This window comes from Neopsephotus bourkii, unplaced genomic scaffold (assembly GCF_033783945.1).
Source record: "Neopsephotus bourkii isolate Nb327-2 ecotype Australia unplaced genomic scaffold, CSIRO-AGI_Nbou_v1 NB_1376, whole genome shotgun sequence".
NCBI lineage: Eukaryota > Metazoa > Chordata > Aves > Psittaciformes > Psittacidae > Neopsephotus > Neopsephotus bourkii.
The window spans coordinates 1,594,627-1,613,096 of NW_026901855.1; the positions used below are offsets into that span (position 1 = coordinate 1,594,627).

General features: G+C 39.0%; 1 protein-coding gene across 3 annotated transcripts in view; it reads right to left on the minus strand.

Moving 5' to 3' along the window:
• SEC23A (SEC23 homolog A, COPII coat complex component) overlaps nucleotides 1-18,443 on the minus strand; it is a 30,430-nt gene extending 11,987 nt beyond the window's left edge. Inside the window, exons 1-13 of one of the 3 annotated variants that reach the window (XM_061367340.1) lie at nucleotides 18,314-18,443; nucleotides 14,285-14,526; nucleotides 12,374-12,431; nucleotides 12,030-12,116; nucleotides 10,695-10,931; nucleotides 10,507-10,586; nucleotides 9,446-9,590; nucleotides 8,959-9,117; nucleotides 8,011-8,126; nucleotides 5,833-5,956; nucleotides 4,547-4,627; nucleotides 3,566-3,655; nucleotides 487-593 (exon numbers count right to left, since the gene is read on the minus strand). In XM_061367340.1, the coding sequence (XP_061223324.1) occupies nucleotides 487-593; nucleotides 3,566-3,655; nucleotides 4,547-4,627; nucleotides 5,833-5,956; nucleotides 8,011-8,126; nucleotides 8,959-9,117; nucleotides 9,446-9,590; nucleotides 10,507-10,586; nucleotides 10,695-10,931; nucleotides 12,030-12,116; nucleotides 12,374-12,431; nucleotides 14,285-14,505 (1,505 nt within the window). In that variant the 5' untranslated portion in view covers nucleotides 14,506-14,526; nucleotides 18,314-18,443. Of the gene's footprint in view, nucleotides 1-486; nucleotides 594-3,565; nucleotides 3,656-4,546; nucleotides 4,628-5,832; nucleotides 5,957-8,010; nucleotides 8,127-8,958; nucleotides 9,118-9,445; nucleotides 9,591-10,506; nucleotides 10,587-10,694; nucleotides 10,932-12,029; nucleotides 12,117-12,373; nucleotides 12,432-14,284; nucleotides 14,527-17,859; nucleotides 18,015-18,211 lie in introns of those variants that run through there. The other 2 variants (XM_061367339.1, XM_061367341.1) reach the window with 2 other exon arrangements.
• Nucleotides 18,444-18,470: the final 27 nt, after the last annotated feature.

The window sequence follows — 18,470 nt, forward strand, 5'->3', positions numbered from 1 at the left end:
AACAAAACTGAATTCCACAGACAAAAATAACATTAACCATAGCTAAGCTGAACATCATTAGTAAAGTAAAAAAAGCAAATCCCTCCATTGCGGAGTTAATCTCTCCACAACTCTTAACACCCCCCCACCCTAAAATGCAGCTAGCACTCCCAAGTTGAGCTACAAAGTGATCTTTGCCATTCCCTAAGTCTGACCATCTCCTAAATTTAGGCCATAAAATTTCACTCAAAGCTTCCTCTTCATCTAAAGTCACTTGGGTTACTTGATGCTGTGAGCACTCTCACAACATCATTGTAGAACCACTGCAACCTTTTGGAGAAGAAACAGTCCACAGAACAAGGGAAGCAACTGGCTGAAAGGTATAATCATGGTTTCACCACCTGTGGCACATCCCAGAATAATAGACTGATTATAAAATCTAAAGATGAAAAGGTAAATATATATATCCTGCTTTTTTGAAAATGATTCATTGCAAGTAAAACTTACTTTCTGGCAACTGTGGTCACTCTGATACGTCTCTGTCCACTTGAATGCTGGTACTGAGTCACAAACTGAATTGCACCACGTCCTCCTTGAGGAATAGGAGCATTGTGCTAAGTACAGGAGGAAAGAAATTAAATGTAGTGGAAACTCCAGATTTTACAGTATAATTCAAAAATGTATAAACAGATTACTAGAAAATGATAACATTATTTGCAATGGGCAGCTTAAGTTATATAAATGGATTGTCTAGTGTTTTTATTATGCTGAGTACCTTTACTAAACATGGCTAATAAACTTGGAGACAGCTAAGGGATGTTAGGAGCAGTTGCTGCCTCCACCAGATACCCCTAAAGCAACCAATGTTCTGTTCTTCCACACATCCTTACAGAGACAACACGTCTCTGAATGACTTCTTTGAGGTTCTGAATGACTTCTTCGCCTCGGTCTTCTCTGGAAAAGGCTCTGACCACACCACCCAAGTCTTGGAAGGCAGACGCAGGGACTGTGAGAATGAAGACCTTAGGCCCGCTGTAGAAGAGGAATTGGTTCGAGACCATCTTAAAAATCTGAACGTGCACAAGTCCATGGGTCCTGATGAAATCCATCCGCGGGTCCTGAAGGAGCTGGCGAATGAAGTTGCTAAGCTGCTGGCCACCATATTTGAAAAATCATGGCAGTCAGGTGAAGTTCCCGATGACTGGAAAAAGGGAAATATAACCCCCAATTTCAAGAAGGGGAAAATGGATGACCCAGGGAATTACAGACCAGTCAGTCTCACCTCTGTGCCTGGCAAAATCTTGGAGCAGATTCTCCTGGAAGGCATGCTAAGGCACATGAAAAACAACAAGGCGCTTGGTGACAGCCAGCATGGCTTCACTAAGGGGAAATCCTGCCTGACCAATTTGGTGGCATTCTATGGTGGGGCTACAGAACTGATGAACAGCGGTAAAGCAGTTGATGTCATCTACCTGGATTTGTGTAAAGCGTTCAACACTGTCCCACACGACATCCTTGTCTCTAAATTGGAGAGACATCAATTTGATGAAGGGACCACTCAGAGGATAAAGAACTGGCTGGATGTCCGCACACAAAGAGTTGTGGTCAATGGCTCAATGTCCAGCTGGAGACCAGTAACGAGTGGTGTCCCTCAGGGATCGGTGTCGGGACCGGTCTTGTTTAACATCTTCGTCGCTGACATGGACAGTGGGATTGAGTGCGCCCTCAGCAGGTTTGCTGATGACACCAAGCTGTGTGGTTCGGTTGATACGCTGGAGGGAAGGAATGCCATCCAGAGGGACCTTGACATGCTTGTGAGGTGGGCTGATGCCAACCTCATGAAGTTTAACCATCCCAAGTGCAAGGTCCTACACCTGGGTCAGAGCAATCCCAGGCACAGCTACAGGCTGGGCAGAGAAGAAATTCAGAGCAGCCCTGCGGAGAAGGACTTGGGGGTGCTGGTCGATGAGAAACTTAACATGAGCCAGCGTCAGTGTGCGCTTGCAGCCCAGAAAGCCAACTGTATCCTGGGCTGCATCAAAAGGAGTGTGACCAGCAGGTCGAAGGAGGTGATCCTGCCCCTTTATTCTGCTCTCATGAGACCTCACTTGGAGTATTGTGTGCAGTTCTGGTGTCCTCAACATAAAAAGGACATGGAACTGTTGGAAAAAGTCCAGAGGAGGGCCACGAGGATGATCAGGGGACTGGAGCACCTCCCATATGAAGACAGACTGAGAAAGTTGGGGCTGTTCAGCCTGGAGAAGAGATGGCTGCGTGGAGACCTCATAGCAGCCTTCCAGTATCTGAAGGGGGCATATAGGGATGCTGGGGAGGGACTCTTCATTAGGGACTGTAGTGATAGGAGAGGGGGTAACAGGTTCAAACTTAAACAGGGGAAGTTTAGATTGGATATAAGGAGGAAATCCTTTCCTGTTAGGGTGGTGAGGCACTGGAATGGGTTGCCCATGGAGGTTGTGAATGCTCCATCCCTGGCAGTGTTCAAGGCCAGGTTGGACAAGGCCTTGGGTGATACGGTTTAGAGCGAGGTGTCCCTGCCCATGTCAGGGGGGTTGGAACTTGATGATTTTAAGGTCCTTTCCAACCCTAACTATTCTGTTCTATGGTTCAAAGGGGCTGTGTTAAAACTGTTGATTTCATTACTCCACTTGAACATCATGTGATTCACCAGAATTGCAGGGCAACAAAACTGATTCTACTCTAAAATGTTGATTAATTAATCCTATCAAAAGTGTCAATCAAAATATAAAGACTGGAATCCAGGTGTAAACCTTAATTTCAAAACTCTGCTTGGTAGAAATACAGGTTCATAGGCTGCTAACAAGGTAAGGAGAGGACAGGTGAAATCAACTATTACACACTGTGACCAGACCAGTTTTAGAGCTACTAATAAAATTAGGCCAAAATAAATATGTAAAAAGTAAGCTAAGCTAAGTTCAAGTTTTCAAAGTTTTGCATAAGTTATATAGTATGTAATACAACGTGCTAAATATATAGAAACTACTGTCAGCTCGCATAGTTGCTGAGCTTCAAATATTTGGGAGAAGGGGAAGAAATAGAAGGAAGTAGCACATTTGCTTGTCATGTTTTTATCCTCTTTCCTAGTACTCCCTAAGGGAGACAAGAAACCCTGATGCATTTCAATGCAGCAAGTCTTTACTTGCAAATACTCATCAATTAAAGCATAAGCTAAAATATAACTTTATGAAGTAATTAACTTGTAATCAAAACATCAGAGAAATACTGAAAAGCATTTTTAAATATACAGATTACAGTGCTTTCATATGTTGCAACTGAAATAGATTTTAGTAACACTCTGAAAAGAAAAACTAGATTTTGATTATGAACGCTTATCCAAATTTTGAAGAGCTCTTTGGTTCTCATTATTATATTCAAGAAAATCAGCTCATCATTAAGCTGTTAGTATCCATCTCTAAATTTTGACAACACAAAATGGCAACATTGTTTGCATCCCTGCTACTGTGCTTGAGGGAACCGCACAAAAATACAGCAGTCACACAAAATAAAATTACTGTGCTTAATAGGCAAGTAGACAAATATTTTTTACCTGGTTGACCACCTCGAAGTACAGTGCAAGTGTTGTAGTAGGATTAAGCCCACAAATCTTCCACTGACAAGTACCTCCTGTTCCAATCTCCTGTAGACAGATTTTATAATACTTTTATAAACCAGAAGTATTACCTTGTTCATGATGCACAACACCTGACCATTTGTATTTGTTTACAACTACTCTGTCACAGGTTTCTTCCCTGATCACTGTCAGCTTCTCAAGCACTCTTGCAAAATAACTGCACTGTTGGATGCAGGAGTAAGAAAAAAAGGAGATGGTTGCAAAAGATTAAAACATTAGAAAGACAAGAAGATGGCATTAGATAAATAGAAAAAGTAAATCAGAAACAGGAAAAAGTACTAGACTTTGCTTAAACAATCCCAAAGAAAGAGGTAAGAAGCACATGCAAGTGGAATGACTCTTTCAAGGCACACCAGTAAAACTTCAAAGCAGACAGCTTACATAATATATAGGGTGTAGTTACATAGTCTCTAGAAACTAACAAGGTAACTGTATACAGATAGCGACGTATTTTAAGTGACAATTCCTTTTTGCCATCCAAACAACATAAACACCCAGTGAAAACAGCTAAAATAATCAGCCATCCATAAGGGACTATGAAACCAAACAAAACATTCAAGAAAAATTACATTGGCAATACTGTGAACTGTACTTCTATTCACTGTTACATACACTATGGCTAGAAGAAGCAACCACTCAGTGGACAAACCTAAACAAGGAACAAGTCATCTGCAAGTTGTAATACAACCTGAACCTGATCTAATCCAAAATCTTATCCAAATAAAAAATAAATAAAAAAAAAAATACAGCCCTTGCATGTATTTAATTTAGACCTGGTAAAAAAGGGAACATTATTTGTTTTATGGAAAAGTTTCAGCCTCTCCTCAAATATAGAAATCCTAAATCCTGCTTTTCCATAGAAGAAAATGACCTCCATTTTCAGCGAAGTTTACTTACATTTTCTGAGACACAAGGTCCTTTAGAGTTGAGAGAGACACAGGGTCCAATTGCCCCAGAAACCTTCACTTCTCTTGAAGTCTTTATATGTAGAAGAAAAACATGCATTAATAGATCAGGTTAAGAAGAATTCAGTCTTATCATTAGTTAATGAAAACCACAATGCATGTCAGACTCTTGATACCTTTAGGAAAGATTGTACATGTAATAATGCTTGGTACATTTAGAGAAGCTTTCCATGTGCTCACTTTCTATTCTTAATTATGTATGTTTGCTGTACCAATTAGTACATCTGAAATAACAGCACGAACATAACTCATGGTGAAAAGCTTCTGTTATTTACAAACCTGAGAGCCTAGAAAGTATAATGGGTAATGTCTATTTTTAGCAAAGTAATTAAAATAATCACAAAATTAGATTTAAACTGAAGACCTGTAGCATATGACTGTACATACCCCACAGTGAATTTATATTCTGTCTCTTAAACATTTGGCTAAAAGCAAAATCCAGTTCTTTACATTCTTCCAATTTTCCTGCTTGATTTGTACATCTCTCTTAAGAACTGGGGATCCCTTTTTTTTTTTTATTATTTTCCAGAATCTTCCAACAAAATTCAGAACACATACATGCAGGGACTAGATGAATATTCATCTGCCCATGGTTGGAACTAGATGATCTTAAGGTCATTTCCAACCCTAACTATTCTATGATTCTATGAAAAAGAGTTCCATTATTTTCCTAGTAGCAAAAACTTAAACAGAATTTTACTGATCAAGAAAATAGCCCCATATTCTTCGACAAGGCAGGACTGCAGTATTTTCAAAGAAACATTATGCAAGACAGTACTTGAACCTACAGCATATTCAGCTCCAAGCTTCCCACAACAGTGGAGGTGAAAAAGAACACTGTTATAGTGCTAGAGCGGATTCTGGTAAGGATGGCAAATGAAAGGAAAGCTATCCTGGACTACATAAAGAACCTGGACCGAAACCCAAGAAACTCTCACTACTGATACCAGAATCTATGCACACAGCACTGAGAGACATTTAGTCTCCCTTTCAGCTGACACTGAATGCAGGGTAAGAAGGAATTAACATTATACCTAACTCACATTTACATAATCATGGATCTGCAAAAAGGCAGCCTAGCAGTACAAGCCACGTCAAGCCAAGCCTAACACACCTGTTCAGCTTACTCTTAAAAATTCCTTAAAGGCCAAAGAATCCACAGTTCATACCCACCATATGCCAGTGTTTAACTAACATGCTGCATTTTTTTATTCTTACCTTTATTTCTAATGTGCCACCAAATCCCATTTTAAATTGTCCTTGCATATCTTTCGTGAACACTCTCTGAAAGGTCTGTTTGAATAAAGATGTATTGAAAGAGTCTCCCATTACCATGTAGCCTCTAGATAACAACAAAACAAACAAAACCCTCAAGTTAAAAAAGATTTCATATCACGCAATAATTTAGCACATGGGATTTGTATTTCTACATTTTGTCTAAAGACAATTCATTGCAAGGCATATTTTTGCCTTCTTAAAAAGGACTATCATTAAATTAATATTTTCCTACAATGTTAACGATGAAAATTTTAATTGGGCTTCTTGCTCAATCAGCATCGTAGGGTTATTGTTGTTATAATACATAACAACATCTTTCACTGAGAAAACACTATACTGGACTTAGGCACCACAAATGTCTCACAAACTTGTCATGCAAAATCATCTTACTTCTAATATTCAATATTCCAAACTTATTTCCACACCATTTTGTGTAGTTCACTCATTATTTCAGGCTTAAATTTCAGCTCAAGAAGCACAATTTGTCTTTATGCTTAGCAATATTCTGTGGATGTAACTGCAACAGTTGCTGCTTACCACGAAACATACACTGCATTTAAGAAATAATAGTGGAAGATATTTTTATTCATCCAAAAGTATTAATTAAATAATATTAGTAAAATGTAATAGATCACACATTACACCTGAAAGAAGTTATAAAAGTTTTCAGGTGGATGCTCAAAGATAGAAGAAAACAGACATGGGCAGAATCAGAAATTCCTCCCTGTATGCAGGATGCAACCAAATCAGAAATAGGAACAGCTGTAGGAGAAATAGACAAGCTATACATTAAGGCTAGAAGAGAGGAAATAGGGTAAGGTGAATCACAAAAGCAGACAGAAAGAGCAAAATTACAGAGCTTGAGTTTGATGCAAAAAAGGAACAGGATTCAAATGTGCAGGTAAAGTCATAAACGTAAAGATCCTGAACAGTGAGAACTCTCAAGCTAAGGCTTACACAGATCTGAAAAGAGCAATCCAGTAGTGATTAGCATGGCCAAGCTGGCCTGAAACATAGAAGCATATGTTCACCACAACCTGTGGCTGCATCTCTCATTCTTTGTATGCCCAGATACATAGCATGTGCTTAGGATCCTTCTGTCACATGAAGACATTGACAGGCAACTAAGGCGGCCTTTTACCCACAGATATACCAGTTATTAAACCAATAAGCATATTTTACCTGCAACTGGTATTGACAAAGGTAACAGTAACAAGCAAGAAAAATGAGCTTGGCAAGACAATCCAGACTGAATATAGAAGGCTGACCTAAAAATCAAATGGTATGTAAAGCAGGTGGCTATACTAGTAAAGATGAAATATTGTGAGTACGGAAAAGGTTTTCAGAAATAGAAAGAAGATAGAGTCTTTGAAAAAAATACAGAGTAAGAACTGGCAGGATTTACAAAATTAATGAGGTACTAAACACACAAGCAAGAGTCAAAAGCTATACCAGGCTGCATATCTGCATAACCGAAGGGTAAAGGCACTATTCACAGTGACAGAAAATAGGGGAGAGGTTTCACAAGAAAGACTAAAACTTTCTTTGATCATATTAAAGTGAACTGATGGCAAGACAAGCTGAAGGAAACACAAGACCATGTTTGAAACGTAGAATTAGACAGAGGTAGCAAAAATCAGGAGCAACACATGCACCTGATAATCACCTAAGACAATAGCTAAACCTATGAAAAACAGTATATAGAAGGGCATAAACAAGACAGAATAACACAGGGTTTTCCCCCACTCTGAACAGCAAGAAAAAAAAAGAAAAAGATGACATCTCTATCTTTACTGAAAGCTGCAGCTTACATACATGCACACTGAAGAACAGCAACTGGATATATCCCCTGTTTAAAAGTTATCCATGTTATTTAAGCCTCAAACTGATCATATTAAAATAAAACAGCAAACCCCTTCTGATCAAACCCACAATTGTGGTGACAAATTTCCCAGAGGCTGAGAAATTCCAAAATTCCAGTACAAATGCAGCCATCACAGTACATCAGAGTGGGTTTGGCCTTTTTTTTTTTTAAGTATTTCTTGTTAAACAATAAAAATAAAAAAAAGAATCAAAACTGCATCTCCATATACAACTTAAAAATTAATAGGCACCTACCCTGTATAGTTGGGACAACACTTCATCTCCAGAAGACCAGTCTGATCCAACGCACATGCATATATGTCAATAACATGACCATTTGTTGCAGCCCGATTAGCCAGGGCTTCAAAATGCTAAAACCAAGATGAAAATTCAGTTCATAGCAATCTACAGTGTGAACGGGCCGCATCTTCATATTAAATCCTAACTCCCAAAATTTTTACAAAACAGTATTATCAGACTTCATTCATATATTATTCCAGTACAAGCTAAAAATACATCTTTTCCTGAAGTTAAAATTAAAATTGGAATTTTTAACTTTTTTTTTTTTCTGACCAGATGAGAACCTGACTCATACTAGACAGTCCAGTGGTTGCTATTTAAACTAGAAAATGGAACTGGTTTTTGTTTTTAAACTTTGCATTAAGTATTATATCCAACACACAGAACTGAATATGCCTTCCTAATCTCAAGTGCCTATAATGGCAGGTGCCTATGACTGAGCTGATTGTTTAAGTTCTTAACTTAAACTCAACTTTAAGCTTATAATCAGTTAAGACAAATTCAACAGGTTTTGGATGCAGTTCACTTGCCCAGATGAAATGTATGTAAGTTGAAATGGACTGTGCCTAAACTCTACTGTCTAACCCTCCCCAAACAGACACCATTTTGAACAGCTGTCTTAGAAGCAGGCAGCCTTACTCTAAATACACCATTTAGTCACATAAATCTTTTCTGACTTAAACCAGAGAAACACTTCAAAGAACTTTACTGTGAGCTAGACAAAGTCCTAACTCAATACACTGAAATTTCTGAAGCAACTCCTGAAGAAATACATTCAGAGACAGGTAAACAAAATCACACAATTTCCACCTTTGCTACTAGCAGTATTTTGCAATGCCAGACAATGTAAATGTTTACTTACTGGTAACATGCCTATAAATGTCACCCATTACCATCTCTTACCTTCGTACCCTTTTTAACATATTTAGCATTGTCTTTTTCAATGTCATGCCATGATCTTATAGGTAACTTCAGTTCATCCCCTACAACCATGCCAGGTCCTTGCGTAGCTGGTCCTCCAATGAACATCATTATACGTGCACCGGTATTGGGGAAAGTGCACTGAAGGAAATTAAAGACAAATAAAACTATCAGGTTTTGCTATAAATTCAACAAAAGAAATAGCTATTCAGGTATGTGTCATGTTGACAGGATTCTAAAAATAACTGTACTTTTTCCCTCCCAAAACTTAAATTGGCTGTTAATTCAAAGTTCAGTTTTGCCTCATTAAAATGATTCTTTCCATGCAAGGTATGATATCCATCAGAATCATTATATAAAACTAATATGCATCCGTTACAAGGCTTTTACTTACATATTGATTGTGGCAGCTTTTCTGCAACAAAATGATCTTTTTACATATCAGCATAACTGTAGTTAAAGCTATTACCTCAAGGAGCCCTACAGCTATAGAAAGAGCCACTCCAGAAGAACGTAAGGGCCGTTTTCCTTGTGGAACCGGCCAAGGATCCCGTTGCAGTTCACCCAAAAGATCAGTAAGATTCATGTCAATTTTCTGCACTGGCTGCAAAAATCTGTAAGCAGGTAAATTAAATTAGTTTAGATTGAAACCGTTAAATAAAAATTTTATCAGTTGCTCACCAGCAATATATTAGACATATATTAGCAATGTCTAATTCTGCATTCTACTCTGAATTCAGAGCAACGTCTCTGTCTCCCCAGAGTAATGCTGTTTGGTGTTACTACATGTTACTAAGCAAGGTCAGCTTAAGAACTTCAGCAAAGAGCTTGTAAACCAAAAACTTTCTGACTTAAAGACTCATTGCCACTATCCATAAAGAACAATGAGTACTCAAACAAAAACAGCAGATGATAACCTAGGAATCTCAAAAAAGAAATTCAAGTTTTGCTGCTTCAGTGAAAATCAGAGATCAGAAGAAATATTAACTATGTAAAGGATTCTTTGTGCTCTCTGCTACAGGCTGTCTACAAATGCAGCTATTTACTGGAAGGCAGAGACTGAAAAACTGTGTCTCTTTCTTATCATTTCATAGATTTCTTCTATGTCATAATGGAAAACACAGGAGAATCAAACACCAACTTGCAATTTCCAAATGAGAGACAGAAGGGAAGGGGCAGGGAGAGGAGTGGAAGAGTAAGAAAAAGGTAAGGCAAAACTGGATATCCACGTAAGGAAGGAGCATTATAGCAGCCATTAACACTTTCCACCACACCAACCATCTGTAATATGCTTATGTAAGATTCTCTCAGATCATTTCTGAAGCATCATCCAGATGATTTTACTATCAAGTCTTTTCCTCCCAGTGCACATTGTAGGAAAGAAACAAGCTATAACTATTATTCTCCCAGTAAATTTGTGTCTGATCAAAAGGTTCAACTGATTTGATTGTTTTCATTGCCATAAAACATAGGTTTTCCAGTAAATCAGGGTAGCCAAAGTATGTTATTCAGATGTTTTAGGCACATTACCTGTTAGATGGTGGTGGCTGCTGCACTTGAGGACCCCGACCAACTTGTGAAACGGCTACTTTTGTAAGCCCTAGCATTTCCTGTAGTCAAATACATAAGATTTTATTACAAAATTTGCTTACAGACTATCTGAAGTTCTTCATCATCATCACCTTGACAATTTCGTTTTGTTTGCTTTTATGTATTACCTGAAGCTGTTTTGCAGAGAGGTCCTTTGTTCCTCTGAAGACATAGCTTTTGGAAATTCCTTCACAGCCAAGCTCATGAACTTGCACCATTCGGCCAAACGTAATGAGACCTACTAACGCAGTTGGTGGCAGGAGACTAAGCGACATTTGCATGGATTCCTTCAGAGCTTGCAAGTCTTCATCTTCCATGCATGTGTCCACAACATAAAGAAATATCAAAGGCATCTGAGGACCACGCTTTAAGAAACACAAACACACGAAAAGCTATTTGCAAAAGTTTTAATTTCAACTATACCAGTAATGTCAATGTTCCATCTAACTTAGCTCCCTCTGAAGCAGTAATCAGTACCCTAGGCAAAAGGGAAAAAAAAACACTACCATAATGAACTCTGCACAAAAATGCAGCGCTTATGACAGCAGAAAATTAAAAAAACCTTTCAGGACATCAGGACATGAAGCATGTGCAATTGTATAAATCTCTTAACATACAATGAGCTTTTATTGCTCCAGGTGAATGTAACAGTCTTAAAGCTGTTTATAGCTACAGAATACTCCAGCGTGATGACATTCCATAGTGTTTCACCACATAATTTTACTCTAGAGATAATCAGTTCTTTTTATTCTTTCTAAACTAATTTTGCTGTACTATGAGCAGATATCCCCCTTACTTTATGTTACAAGAGCTGGCAAAAAGCTGAGATTCTGTTCAGTGTTCACTCTTCATAACCTGAATGCCTCACTGAAGTCTTATAAATTTTAATCCTCAAAAATGAAATTTAGAGTTTACAAATTTTCAATTGCAAATATTTGCAATTTTGGGATTTAGGTCCATTTTTTATTTCAAGTAACCATAAAAAGAATTAATATTAACATTCTAATACCTGAATTTAATACGTATTAGTCCTTTCCTCTAAACCAGCTAGCCCTAAAACTAATTCATAATCATTCAAACACATACTTAGAATCAAATTATTAATGAGAGATTAATCAACAGTCAGACAAATTTAAATTGAAATTCAAATGCGTTTGAGCAAGAAGCAGTAAGCAGACCACTGGCACAAACACAGATGAAGCCCCTGGTAAAGAAACAGACCTAACAGAAATATTGCAAGAGAGAAGAGATCTCTCTTCTTACAATGTTTTGGTTTTAAACGGTCTTACTAGTTATCCTTACATTCTTATAAAGAGTTATGTTTTCCATTTCCATTTGGTGACACAAATGTTTGATGTACTAATAAGCGCATACAGACTCACAGCCCTTAAAATGCAGTGAAGAAATGAAATTGAAATTAATTCTTTTGTATATGCAAGGCTATAGATGTTTAATTATTTTACCTGTACTACATATTCAATGCTGGAGAACTGAGGCAAAAGTTCAGCTGGTTGATTCATTTCAGATATGCCGGCATAGGTAGGAGGAAACTGCAAATAAAACCACAGAAATTAAGTATAAATAAAAGATTACAACTTCTACAAAACCATACATACAGACTACTTTCCTCCATAACAGATGTTCACTACTGCTGTCAGGAAAAAAACCTCCATGCAGTGTCTTAAGATACAGCTGCACGCTCATGCTCTCGCTGCCAATTTCAGTTTGCAACTATAATTTGAAAAATGAGAATGCTCACTTTTACCTTATGAAGATTTTCTATATGCTGAATGTTTCATTTTCTTACCTGATTTCTCTGATAACAGAAGTTGCAAGCCCAGAGTTTTGCTCGATAATCCACTTGGCTGTAAAATACAATAAAAAAAGATTACATAGTATGAACAATTTGTTTTCCTCCACTGTCCCCAAAATACTTTCATTTTTCAAAAGCACACTGACTTTGAAAAAGCTTTCTCCTAATTATTTTTTCCTCTAAATACCCATATTATGAATTCAAAATAAGTGGTCTTACACATCAGGCCAATTAATGTCATTAGAGAGGAAGAATGGTATTAAGGAAAACAAGCATGTACAAAATTTAAGAACAGAGTCTCAGCACCTTTGTTAGAGACTTTCTGCATGACCTTCGGCAAATCATTTTAACTCTCACTACCTCTGCATTTTCCTCCTTTCCCAGCCTATGTCTATTACCTGTCAGAGTTGGGACTATCCCAAACAGGCATTATGCTCTAAAAAAAAAAAAACCAGCTTCCAACTTAAGAGCTCTCTCTCTAGTGAAAATGACTTCTTTTTTTTTTTGTTTTCAACTGATGAGCCTACCTCCTTTTATCTACACTTGCATGGCTATTCAGATAGTTAAAACAAATGTTAAAAAATGCAACTTGTATCTTCATGCCACAGAGGTATATTATGGAGCTCTATTCACATCTTAAGGGAAAATAAATGCCACATGTTTTCAGTGTACACTTCTTGCTGTCACATCCTCTCCAGTCTACAAGGGCAAAAGTGTTTAAAGTATTATTAAACCTTTGGATAAATCCCAGCATGCTGTAAACACAACACAGCTCTATTGAGATCAAATGATCTACCTATTTCAGAGGCTACAGACTATCGAGCCTGATACACTGTTGCCACACAGGCTTCAAAAGGTACCCCCAAATTGAGTCTCTAATCGCACCTTGTTAAATAAATAAATAAATAAATAAATAAATATCTACTCATGACTTGCAAACATGACACAGGGAAAATGCAGAGGCACATTTCACTGCAATGCCAGGGATCTGACTGACCCTTCACAGCTCTGTCTTTCCATTATTTTTCTTTCAGCCCTCAATAAAAGATAATGCTTCTGAAAAAGTTAGCTTCCACAAAGTCTGATTTCCATTATAATCAGCCACTGTGTCTGTTTAATACTAAAACATAACTTTACGTCTGCTTTGAAACTGTCTTTTCTCCCAGGCAGGCACAAGTTGTTCATAAAATCAAGTTTGTTCTCCAGGATCTTTTACACCATGTCTAATCTCTCACTATCGCTCAGTACCTTTTCATATGCCTATCAAACTCCACCTTAAAAACTGATCTGTTTCTTTTCCATATTTCTGTGATTGGAATGACATATGAAACACTTTCTCTGCTTCCAAGTGAAATTTATCCATGACCAGGCCACAATCACTAATGCTTGTGCTACTATCACCCTTCAGCTTAAATAGCTTTTCACCTTCTCTCATGTCTACTTCTGATATATCTATCTATCTATCACATCTTTCAGCTTCTGTTCTGGTAAACTAAACTAAACTAAACTGATCTAAGGACAGTAAAAGAATTTATTTCACTTGGAAATTCAACAACATCAGGGCCTAATAGTTAAAAAGACACAGCATAATAATTTTTTTATCCAAGTAATTTTCTAGAGGCAAAATGCAGAAGTACACTAACTCACAGGATGATCCTGAAAAATAACATACCTCATCATCAATTAAATTAAATATGTTGAAAAGACTGGTTAAATGAAAGCTACATTTTAAGGATGTAAATTACATATGCAAATGTACATGCAGAAACTTTTAAGATCTGTAAGTCTGATCTGTATACTCATGTGAGGAATGCCTCAATACACCAGATCTTTTGCATCATTTAACTGGTACTATCCTAAAGACTGTAAGGTAAAATATTGGCATAACATATGTATTAGATTTACCATAAGGGATTCAGAACGGCTCGACACGTGGTCCTACTGCACAAAACTGGCTCATATTGAATAGGAGGCAAGTCTGGCCGTTCCTTCAATGGCGTGAAGAGGGCAGCCACCGGGACTACCATTCTTGTGGCTTCAAGACGACTTGAAGGCCAAACATTCCAGCTGAACCTAACTCCATCTCTGTCCTCATTCTGCTGGATAAATTCCAGGAACGTTGTCATGGCCAACTTTTCTGTTTGTCACTAAAACAAAAAGATAACCATTAGAACGTTGAAATGCAAACATTTTTAACCACTGAATGCACTTAATGACAGTCACACATTCAAATACAGTAACTGAGTTACAATCAAACTGAGTAACACTTCTTAAGTACTAAAAGCAATGCACAGAATTCCAAGGTGAAATAAAAGAAAATCAGGACTCCTAGGATGCAGCAAATTCTTCAGAATAAGTATCTCATGTTACAAGTTAAATACATAGCATTAAATAGTCCATCTTCTGATAATTTCCTGACTTAAGCAACAAACTCAGGTAAGGAATATTGGAACTAAAGCAATAACTCTATGGTAAGTGTAGAGATCATGCAGCACACATGATAAAAAAAAGACTTGCTTACAACAAAAAAAATACACACTGCTTTAAGGACTTTCACTAATGTGTTTAGTTATTCATTCTGTTCATTATTCAAGAATCATTCATTCTTGCAAACTATTTAATCCTCTGACTTCTTTTAAGAATCAAACATGTTTCTTCTAAGTGTACTTGGTTTATGACTTCTGCTGTACAAATTTTGTAAGAGTTTTCTAACCATATTTTCAGTAACTCATGATGCAGCCTGTAAACATGTAAATATAAAGGAATAGCAACACGATACTCCACAACAGTACATTCCTAAAGCAGTGCTAGGAAATAACTGTCAGAAATACAAGTATCATACTCCACTACATTACCCATCAAGATTCGCCCTTCAACAACTGAACTTAAATTTACCATTTCGGGCACCAACTTAAGGCTTTCTAAGCTAGTTACTCAGAAACTCAAGCACTGGGGAACACAGGTTTATCTGAAAAGCTCAAAAGGTACCTGTGAAGATCTGGGAAAGTCAGCAAGTACGCCCTCTCCCCCCAGCCCCAAAACCCCCAGCAATATATACACTGCTCCTGACCTGCTGCATGCTTCCAAATACATTTTAGAGCACATACAGCACAGGTTTTTCCAGTAACTAGAACAGCTGAACACCCGCTGCCTAATAAGAATGCACTGTAAAAGCCTACATGAACCACCTTAGAAAGCAGTCTGGAAAAATACTCACAGGTCTCAATTTAGACTCTACTAAGTTAATGAACAGCTTTTAGAAACACTGTAATCCTCTTGAATTGAGATTTAAATCAGGAATTCTCAAAAGCACACTCACCTTCTTAGTCCTGCAATTTCATATGCTAAGGGAGACTCCTGGAAACTCCATTTATGAAGACCTAGCTCTCTTTATCAAAACTATAATGGCATGGCACCTTTAATTTCTATGACTGCTAAAAGCTTTTCTAGTTCTTTTAAATCACAGTTTAATTTGATGATTTTATTCTAATGCTGACTTTTAAGAAAAAGCAACATCCACAAACCAAAGAGAAGCTGCACATTCCACAGTTAGCATTATTAGGAAATAATCAACTGTCAGCATGTGATGATAGGTACAAAAAAAGCTGTCTAAAAATTGTTCCTATAGAATACAGACTAACAGGCAAACTTAACAGAGTACCCTTCTCAAAGTTTTCCACAGATGCTGTCACCTGTGTATTATATCCACATTCTCTCCCTGAGAAGAAGAAATTACAACTTAAAGGCTATTTCAGGTATTCCATAGGCATCTGCTACAAAGTCCACCAACTCCATCTCCATACACTGCAACATGAACTCCCACTTCCTGCACTGGACTTTGAAGTCTCCACATTTCATTCCAGCTATGTCTGAAATGGCTTTATGTGGGCATTATTTTTACTACTCAGTTAATTCTCCTCAGAAGGCCATGTACAAACACCAGTGTGCAGTGACTAATAAAGTGCATATGTATCATAAAAGATTTGTTGGATTTACTGAGTAAAATACTGTTGCTTTCTAGTACAGTGTGTATTTCCTGTTCAGAAGGCAGAACTTGCTAATAAGTTTTCCTCCACCTTTTCTTCCATTCTTTTCTTCCTTTCCAAGAGCCAATAATGCTGACATATTTTATCCTTCACTAGATGTGAAACTCACAGTCTGGCAAGTTCCTTTACATTTCAGCACCACTGCTACAACTATGCAGGCACATTTTCTGGGAGACGTGTGGAGATGTATTACATTGGACCAGAAGAGTAAACCCTCCTGACCGACAGGCTACATACCAAACCTCATACACCTGAATGCCAGAAAACACGTGTTGCCACCTCCAAAAACACAGACAAGTGATTTTCAGAAGAGCTGAACAGCAATAGCTCCCATGTTCGGGTATCACTGCTTTAGCTTTGCTGCAGAAGAGGACATCCCAACAAGACCACTAGTTATTCCATCCTGGCTTGCTGCCTCACTCCCGTTGCTGAAGCTAGATTTACCTCATGTCCCTGCACCATGGCAATCTCACTCTGTCACAGAAAGAAGCCACACCTGAATTGCATAATGTCACAGGCTGATGATACCTGACTCTGAAGGCCTGATTCTCAGGCAAACAATAGTATTTATGTAATTATTCTGACTAGATGCGAGAGTACGGTTAGGTCTTCCTAACAACCACACACACCAAATGTGTTTGACACACCATTCGGAAAGCTATCCTGTAGCTGAATAAATGGGTTTGAAATGCATTACTTTGAAACGGCATTATTTTGAAATGCCTCTAGAAACAACTGCAAACAGCTCATAATCTGAAGCCCCTCCTTCATTTCAGCACCATTTAACATTTACACACTACATGTAAATGTATCCCAGCACAGAAGAACACCAAAATAATATCAACTAATCCTTGCAAGCACATACAAACAAAATTAAAACATTTATCTCTACAGCATTTTAAAGGTTCCAGCACTGATGGATCGAAGTACTTCACCATATATTTAACTGCCACTAAATCAGTACAGTTCACTGTGCACTTTTCTTAAAACAAACCAGTTTATTATAAACTCATAATCTGGCAAATTGAGATTAATAATAAATCTTCACTTAATTTCTCATGCCAAAATCAGCATTTCAGACACAAATCTATTTCAGTTCCAAGGAGGAATTCATCAATATATAAGGAGAACAACTTAATAGTTATCTAAACCAACCACAACTTCTCAAAGTGACAACATGAGAATTTCATTTTGGCTACTCAAACACAGCCACCATCCAAACCTGCTCGCCCAGGTATGTTAACTGAGGACTTTTTTCTTTTTTAAACAAGCAGTGTATGTAACACCCCACCTAAATTAAAAACCCCATATAAAAAGGCAGCAGGGCCTGCCTATACACGATTTCTATGTAGTTTTACTGATACCTCAAGACATCGCTGTCAGCTCCAAGGAGGAACTCCAGGACAGGGCAGCCGCGGCAGAACTGAGCCGCACTTTACACCCGGCGGAGCGGAGGCCACGCTGAGGCCGTGCCCCGCCGGCCCTACCCGGGTGCCGGCAGACCCTGCAGAGAACGGGGCTCTGGGCGGCTGCTCCCACGGCCCCAGCAGGGCTTCACCGCCACGGACACGGCGGGCAGCGCTGACCAGCCACCGGCGGGACCCCCAGCCCCTCAGGGCCCCGAGAGCAGCTTCCGGCCGCAGGGGGATCCCCCACCCCCCCCACCGCCACGGAGAGCGTTGTAAGCGCCCGAAGCCTCGTAAGGGGAGGCGGGGAGCTCCCCACCACGCTCCCTCCTGGGGTAGCAGCCGGGCGGCGGCCCCACTGCCCGGAGTGCCCCCCATACCCGCGCAGCGCCACGTCCCCGGCGAAAAGCTCTCCTCCCATGGCCTTCTTCCAGCCCCCCACACCCTCCGCTGCCTCCTCAGCCCCTGCCCTGCTCACTCACCTCGCACCGGCCGCCGCCACCTCTCTCGCAGTCCACGCACACACACACCCGCCCCGGCGCTGCCGACGCAGCCAACATGGCCGATAGGAGAAGCCGCGCCACGTCAAGGGGCAGAGAGCGGGGGGCGGGCTGAGCGCCACGGTTCCCCCCGGCCTGG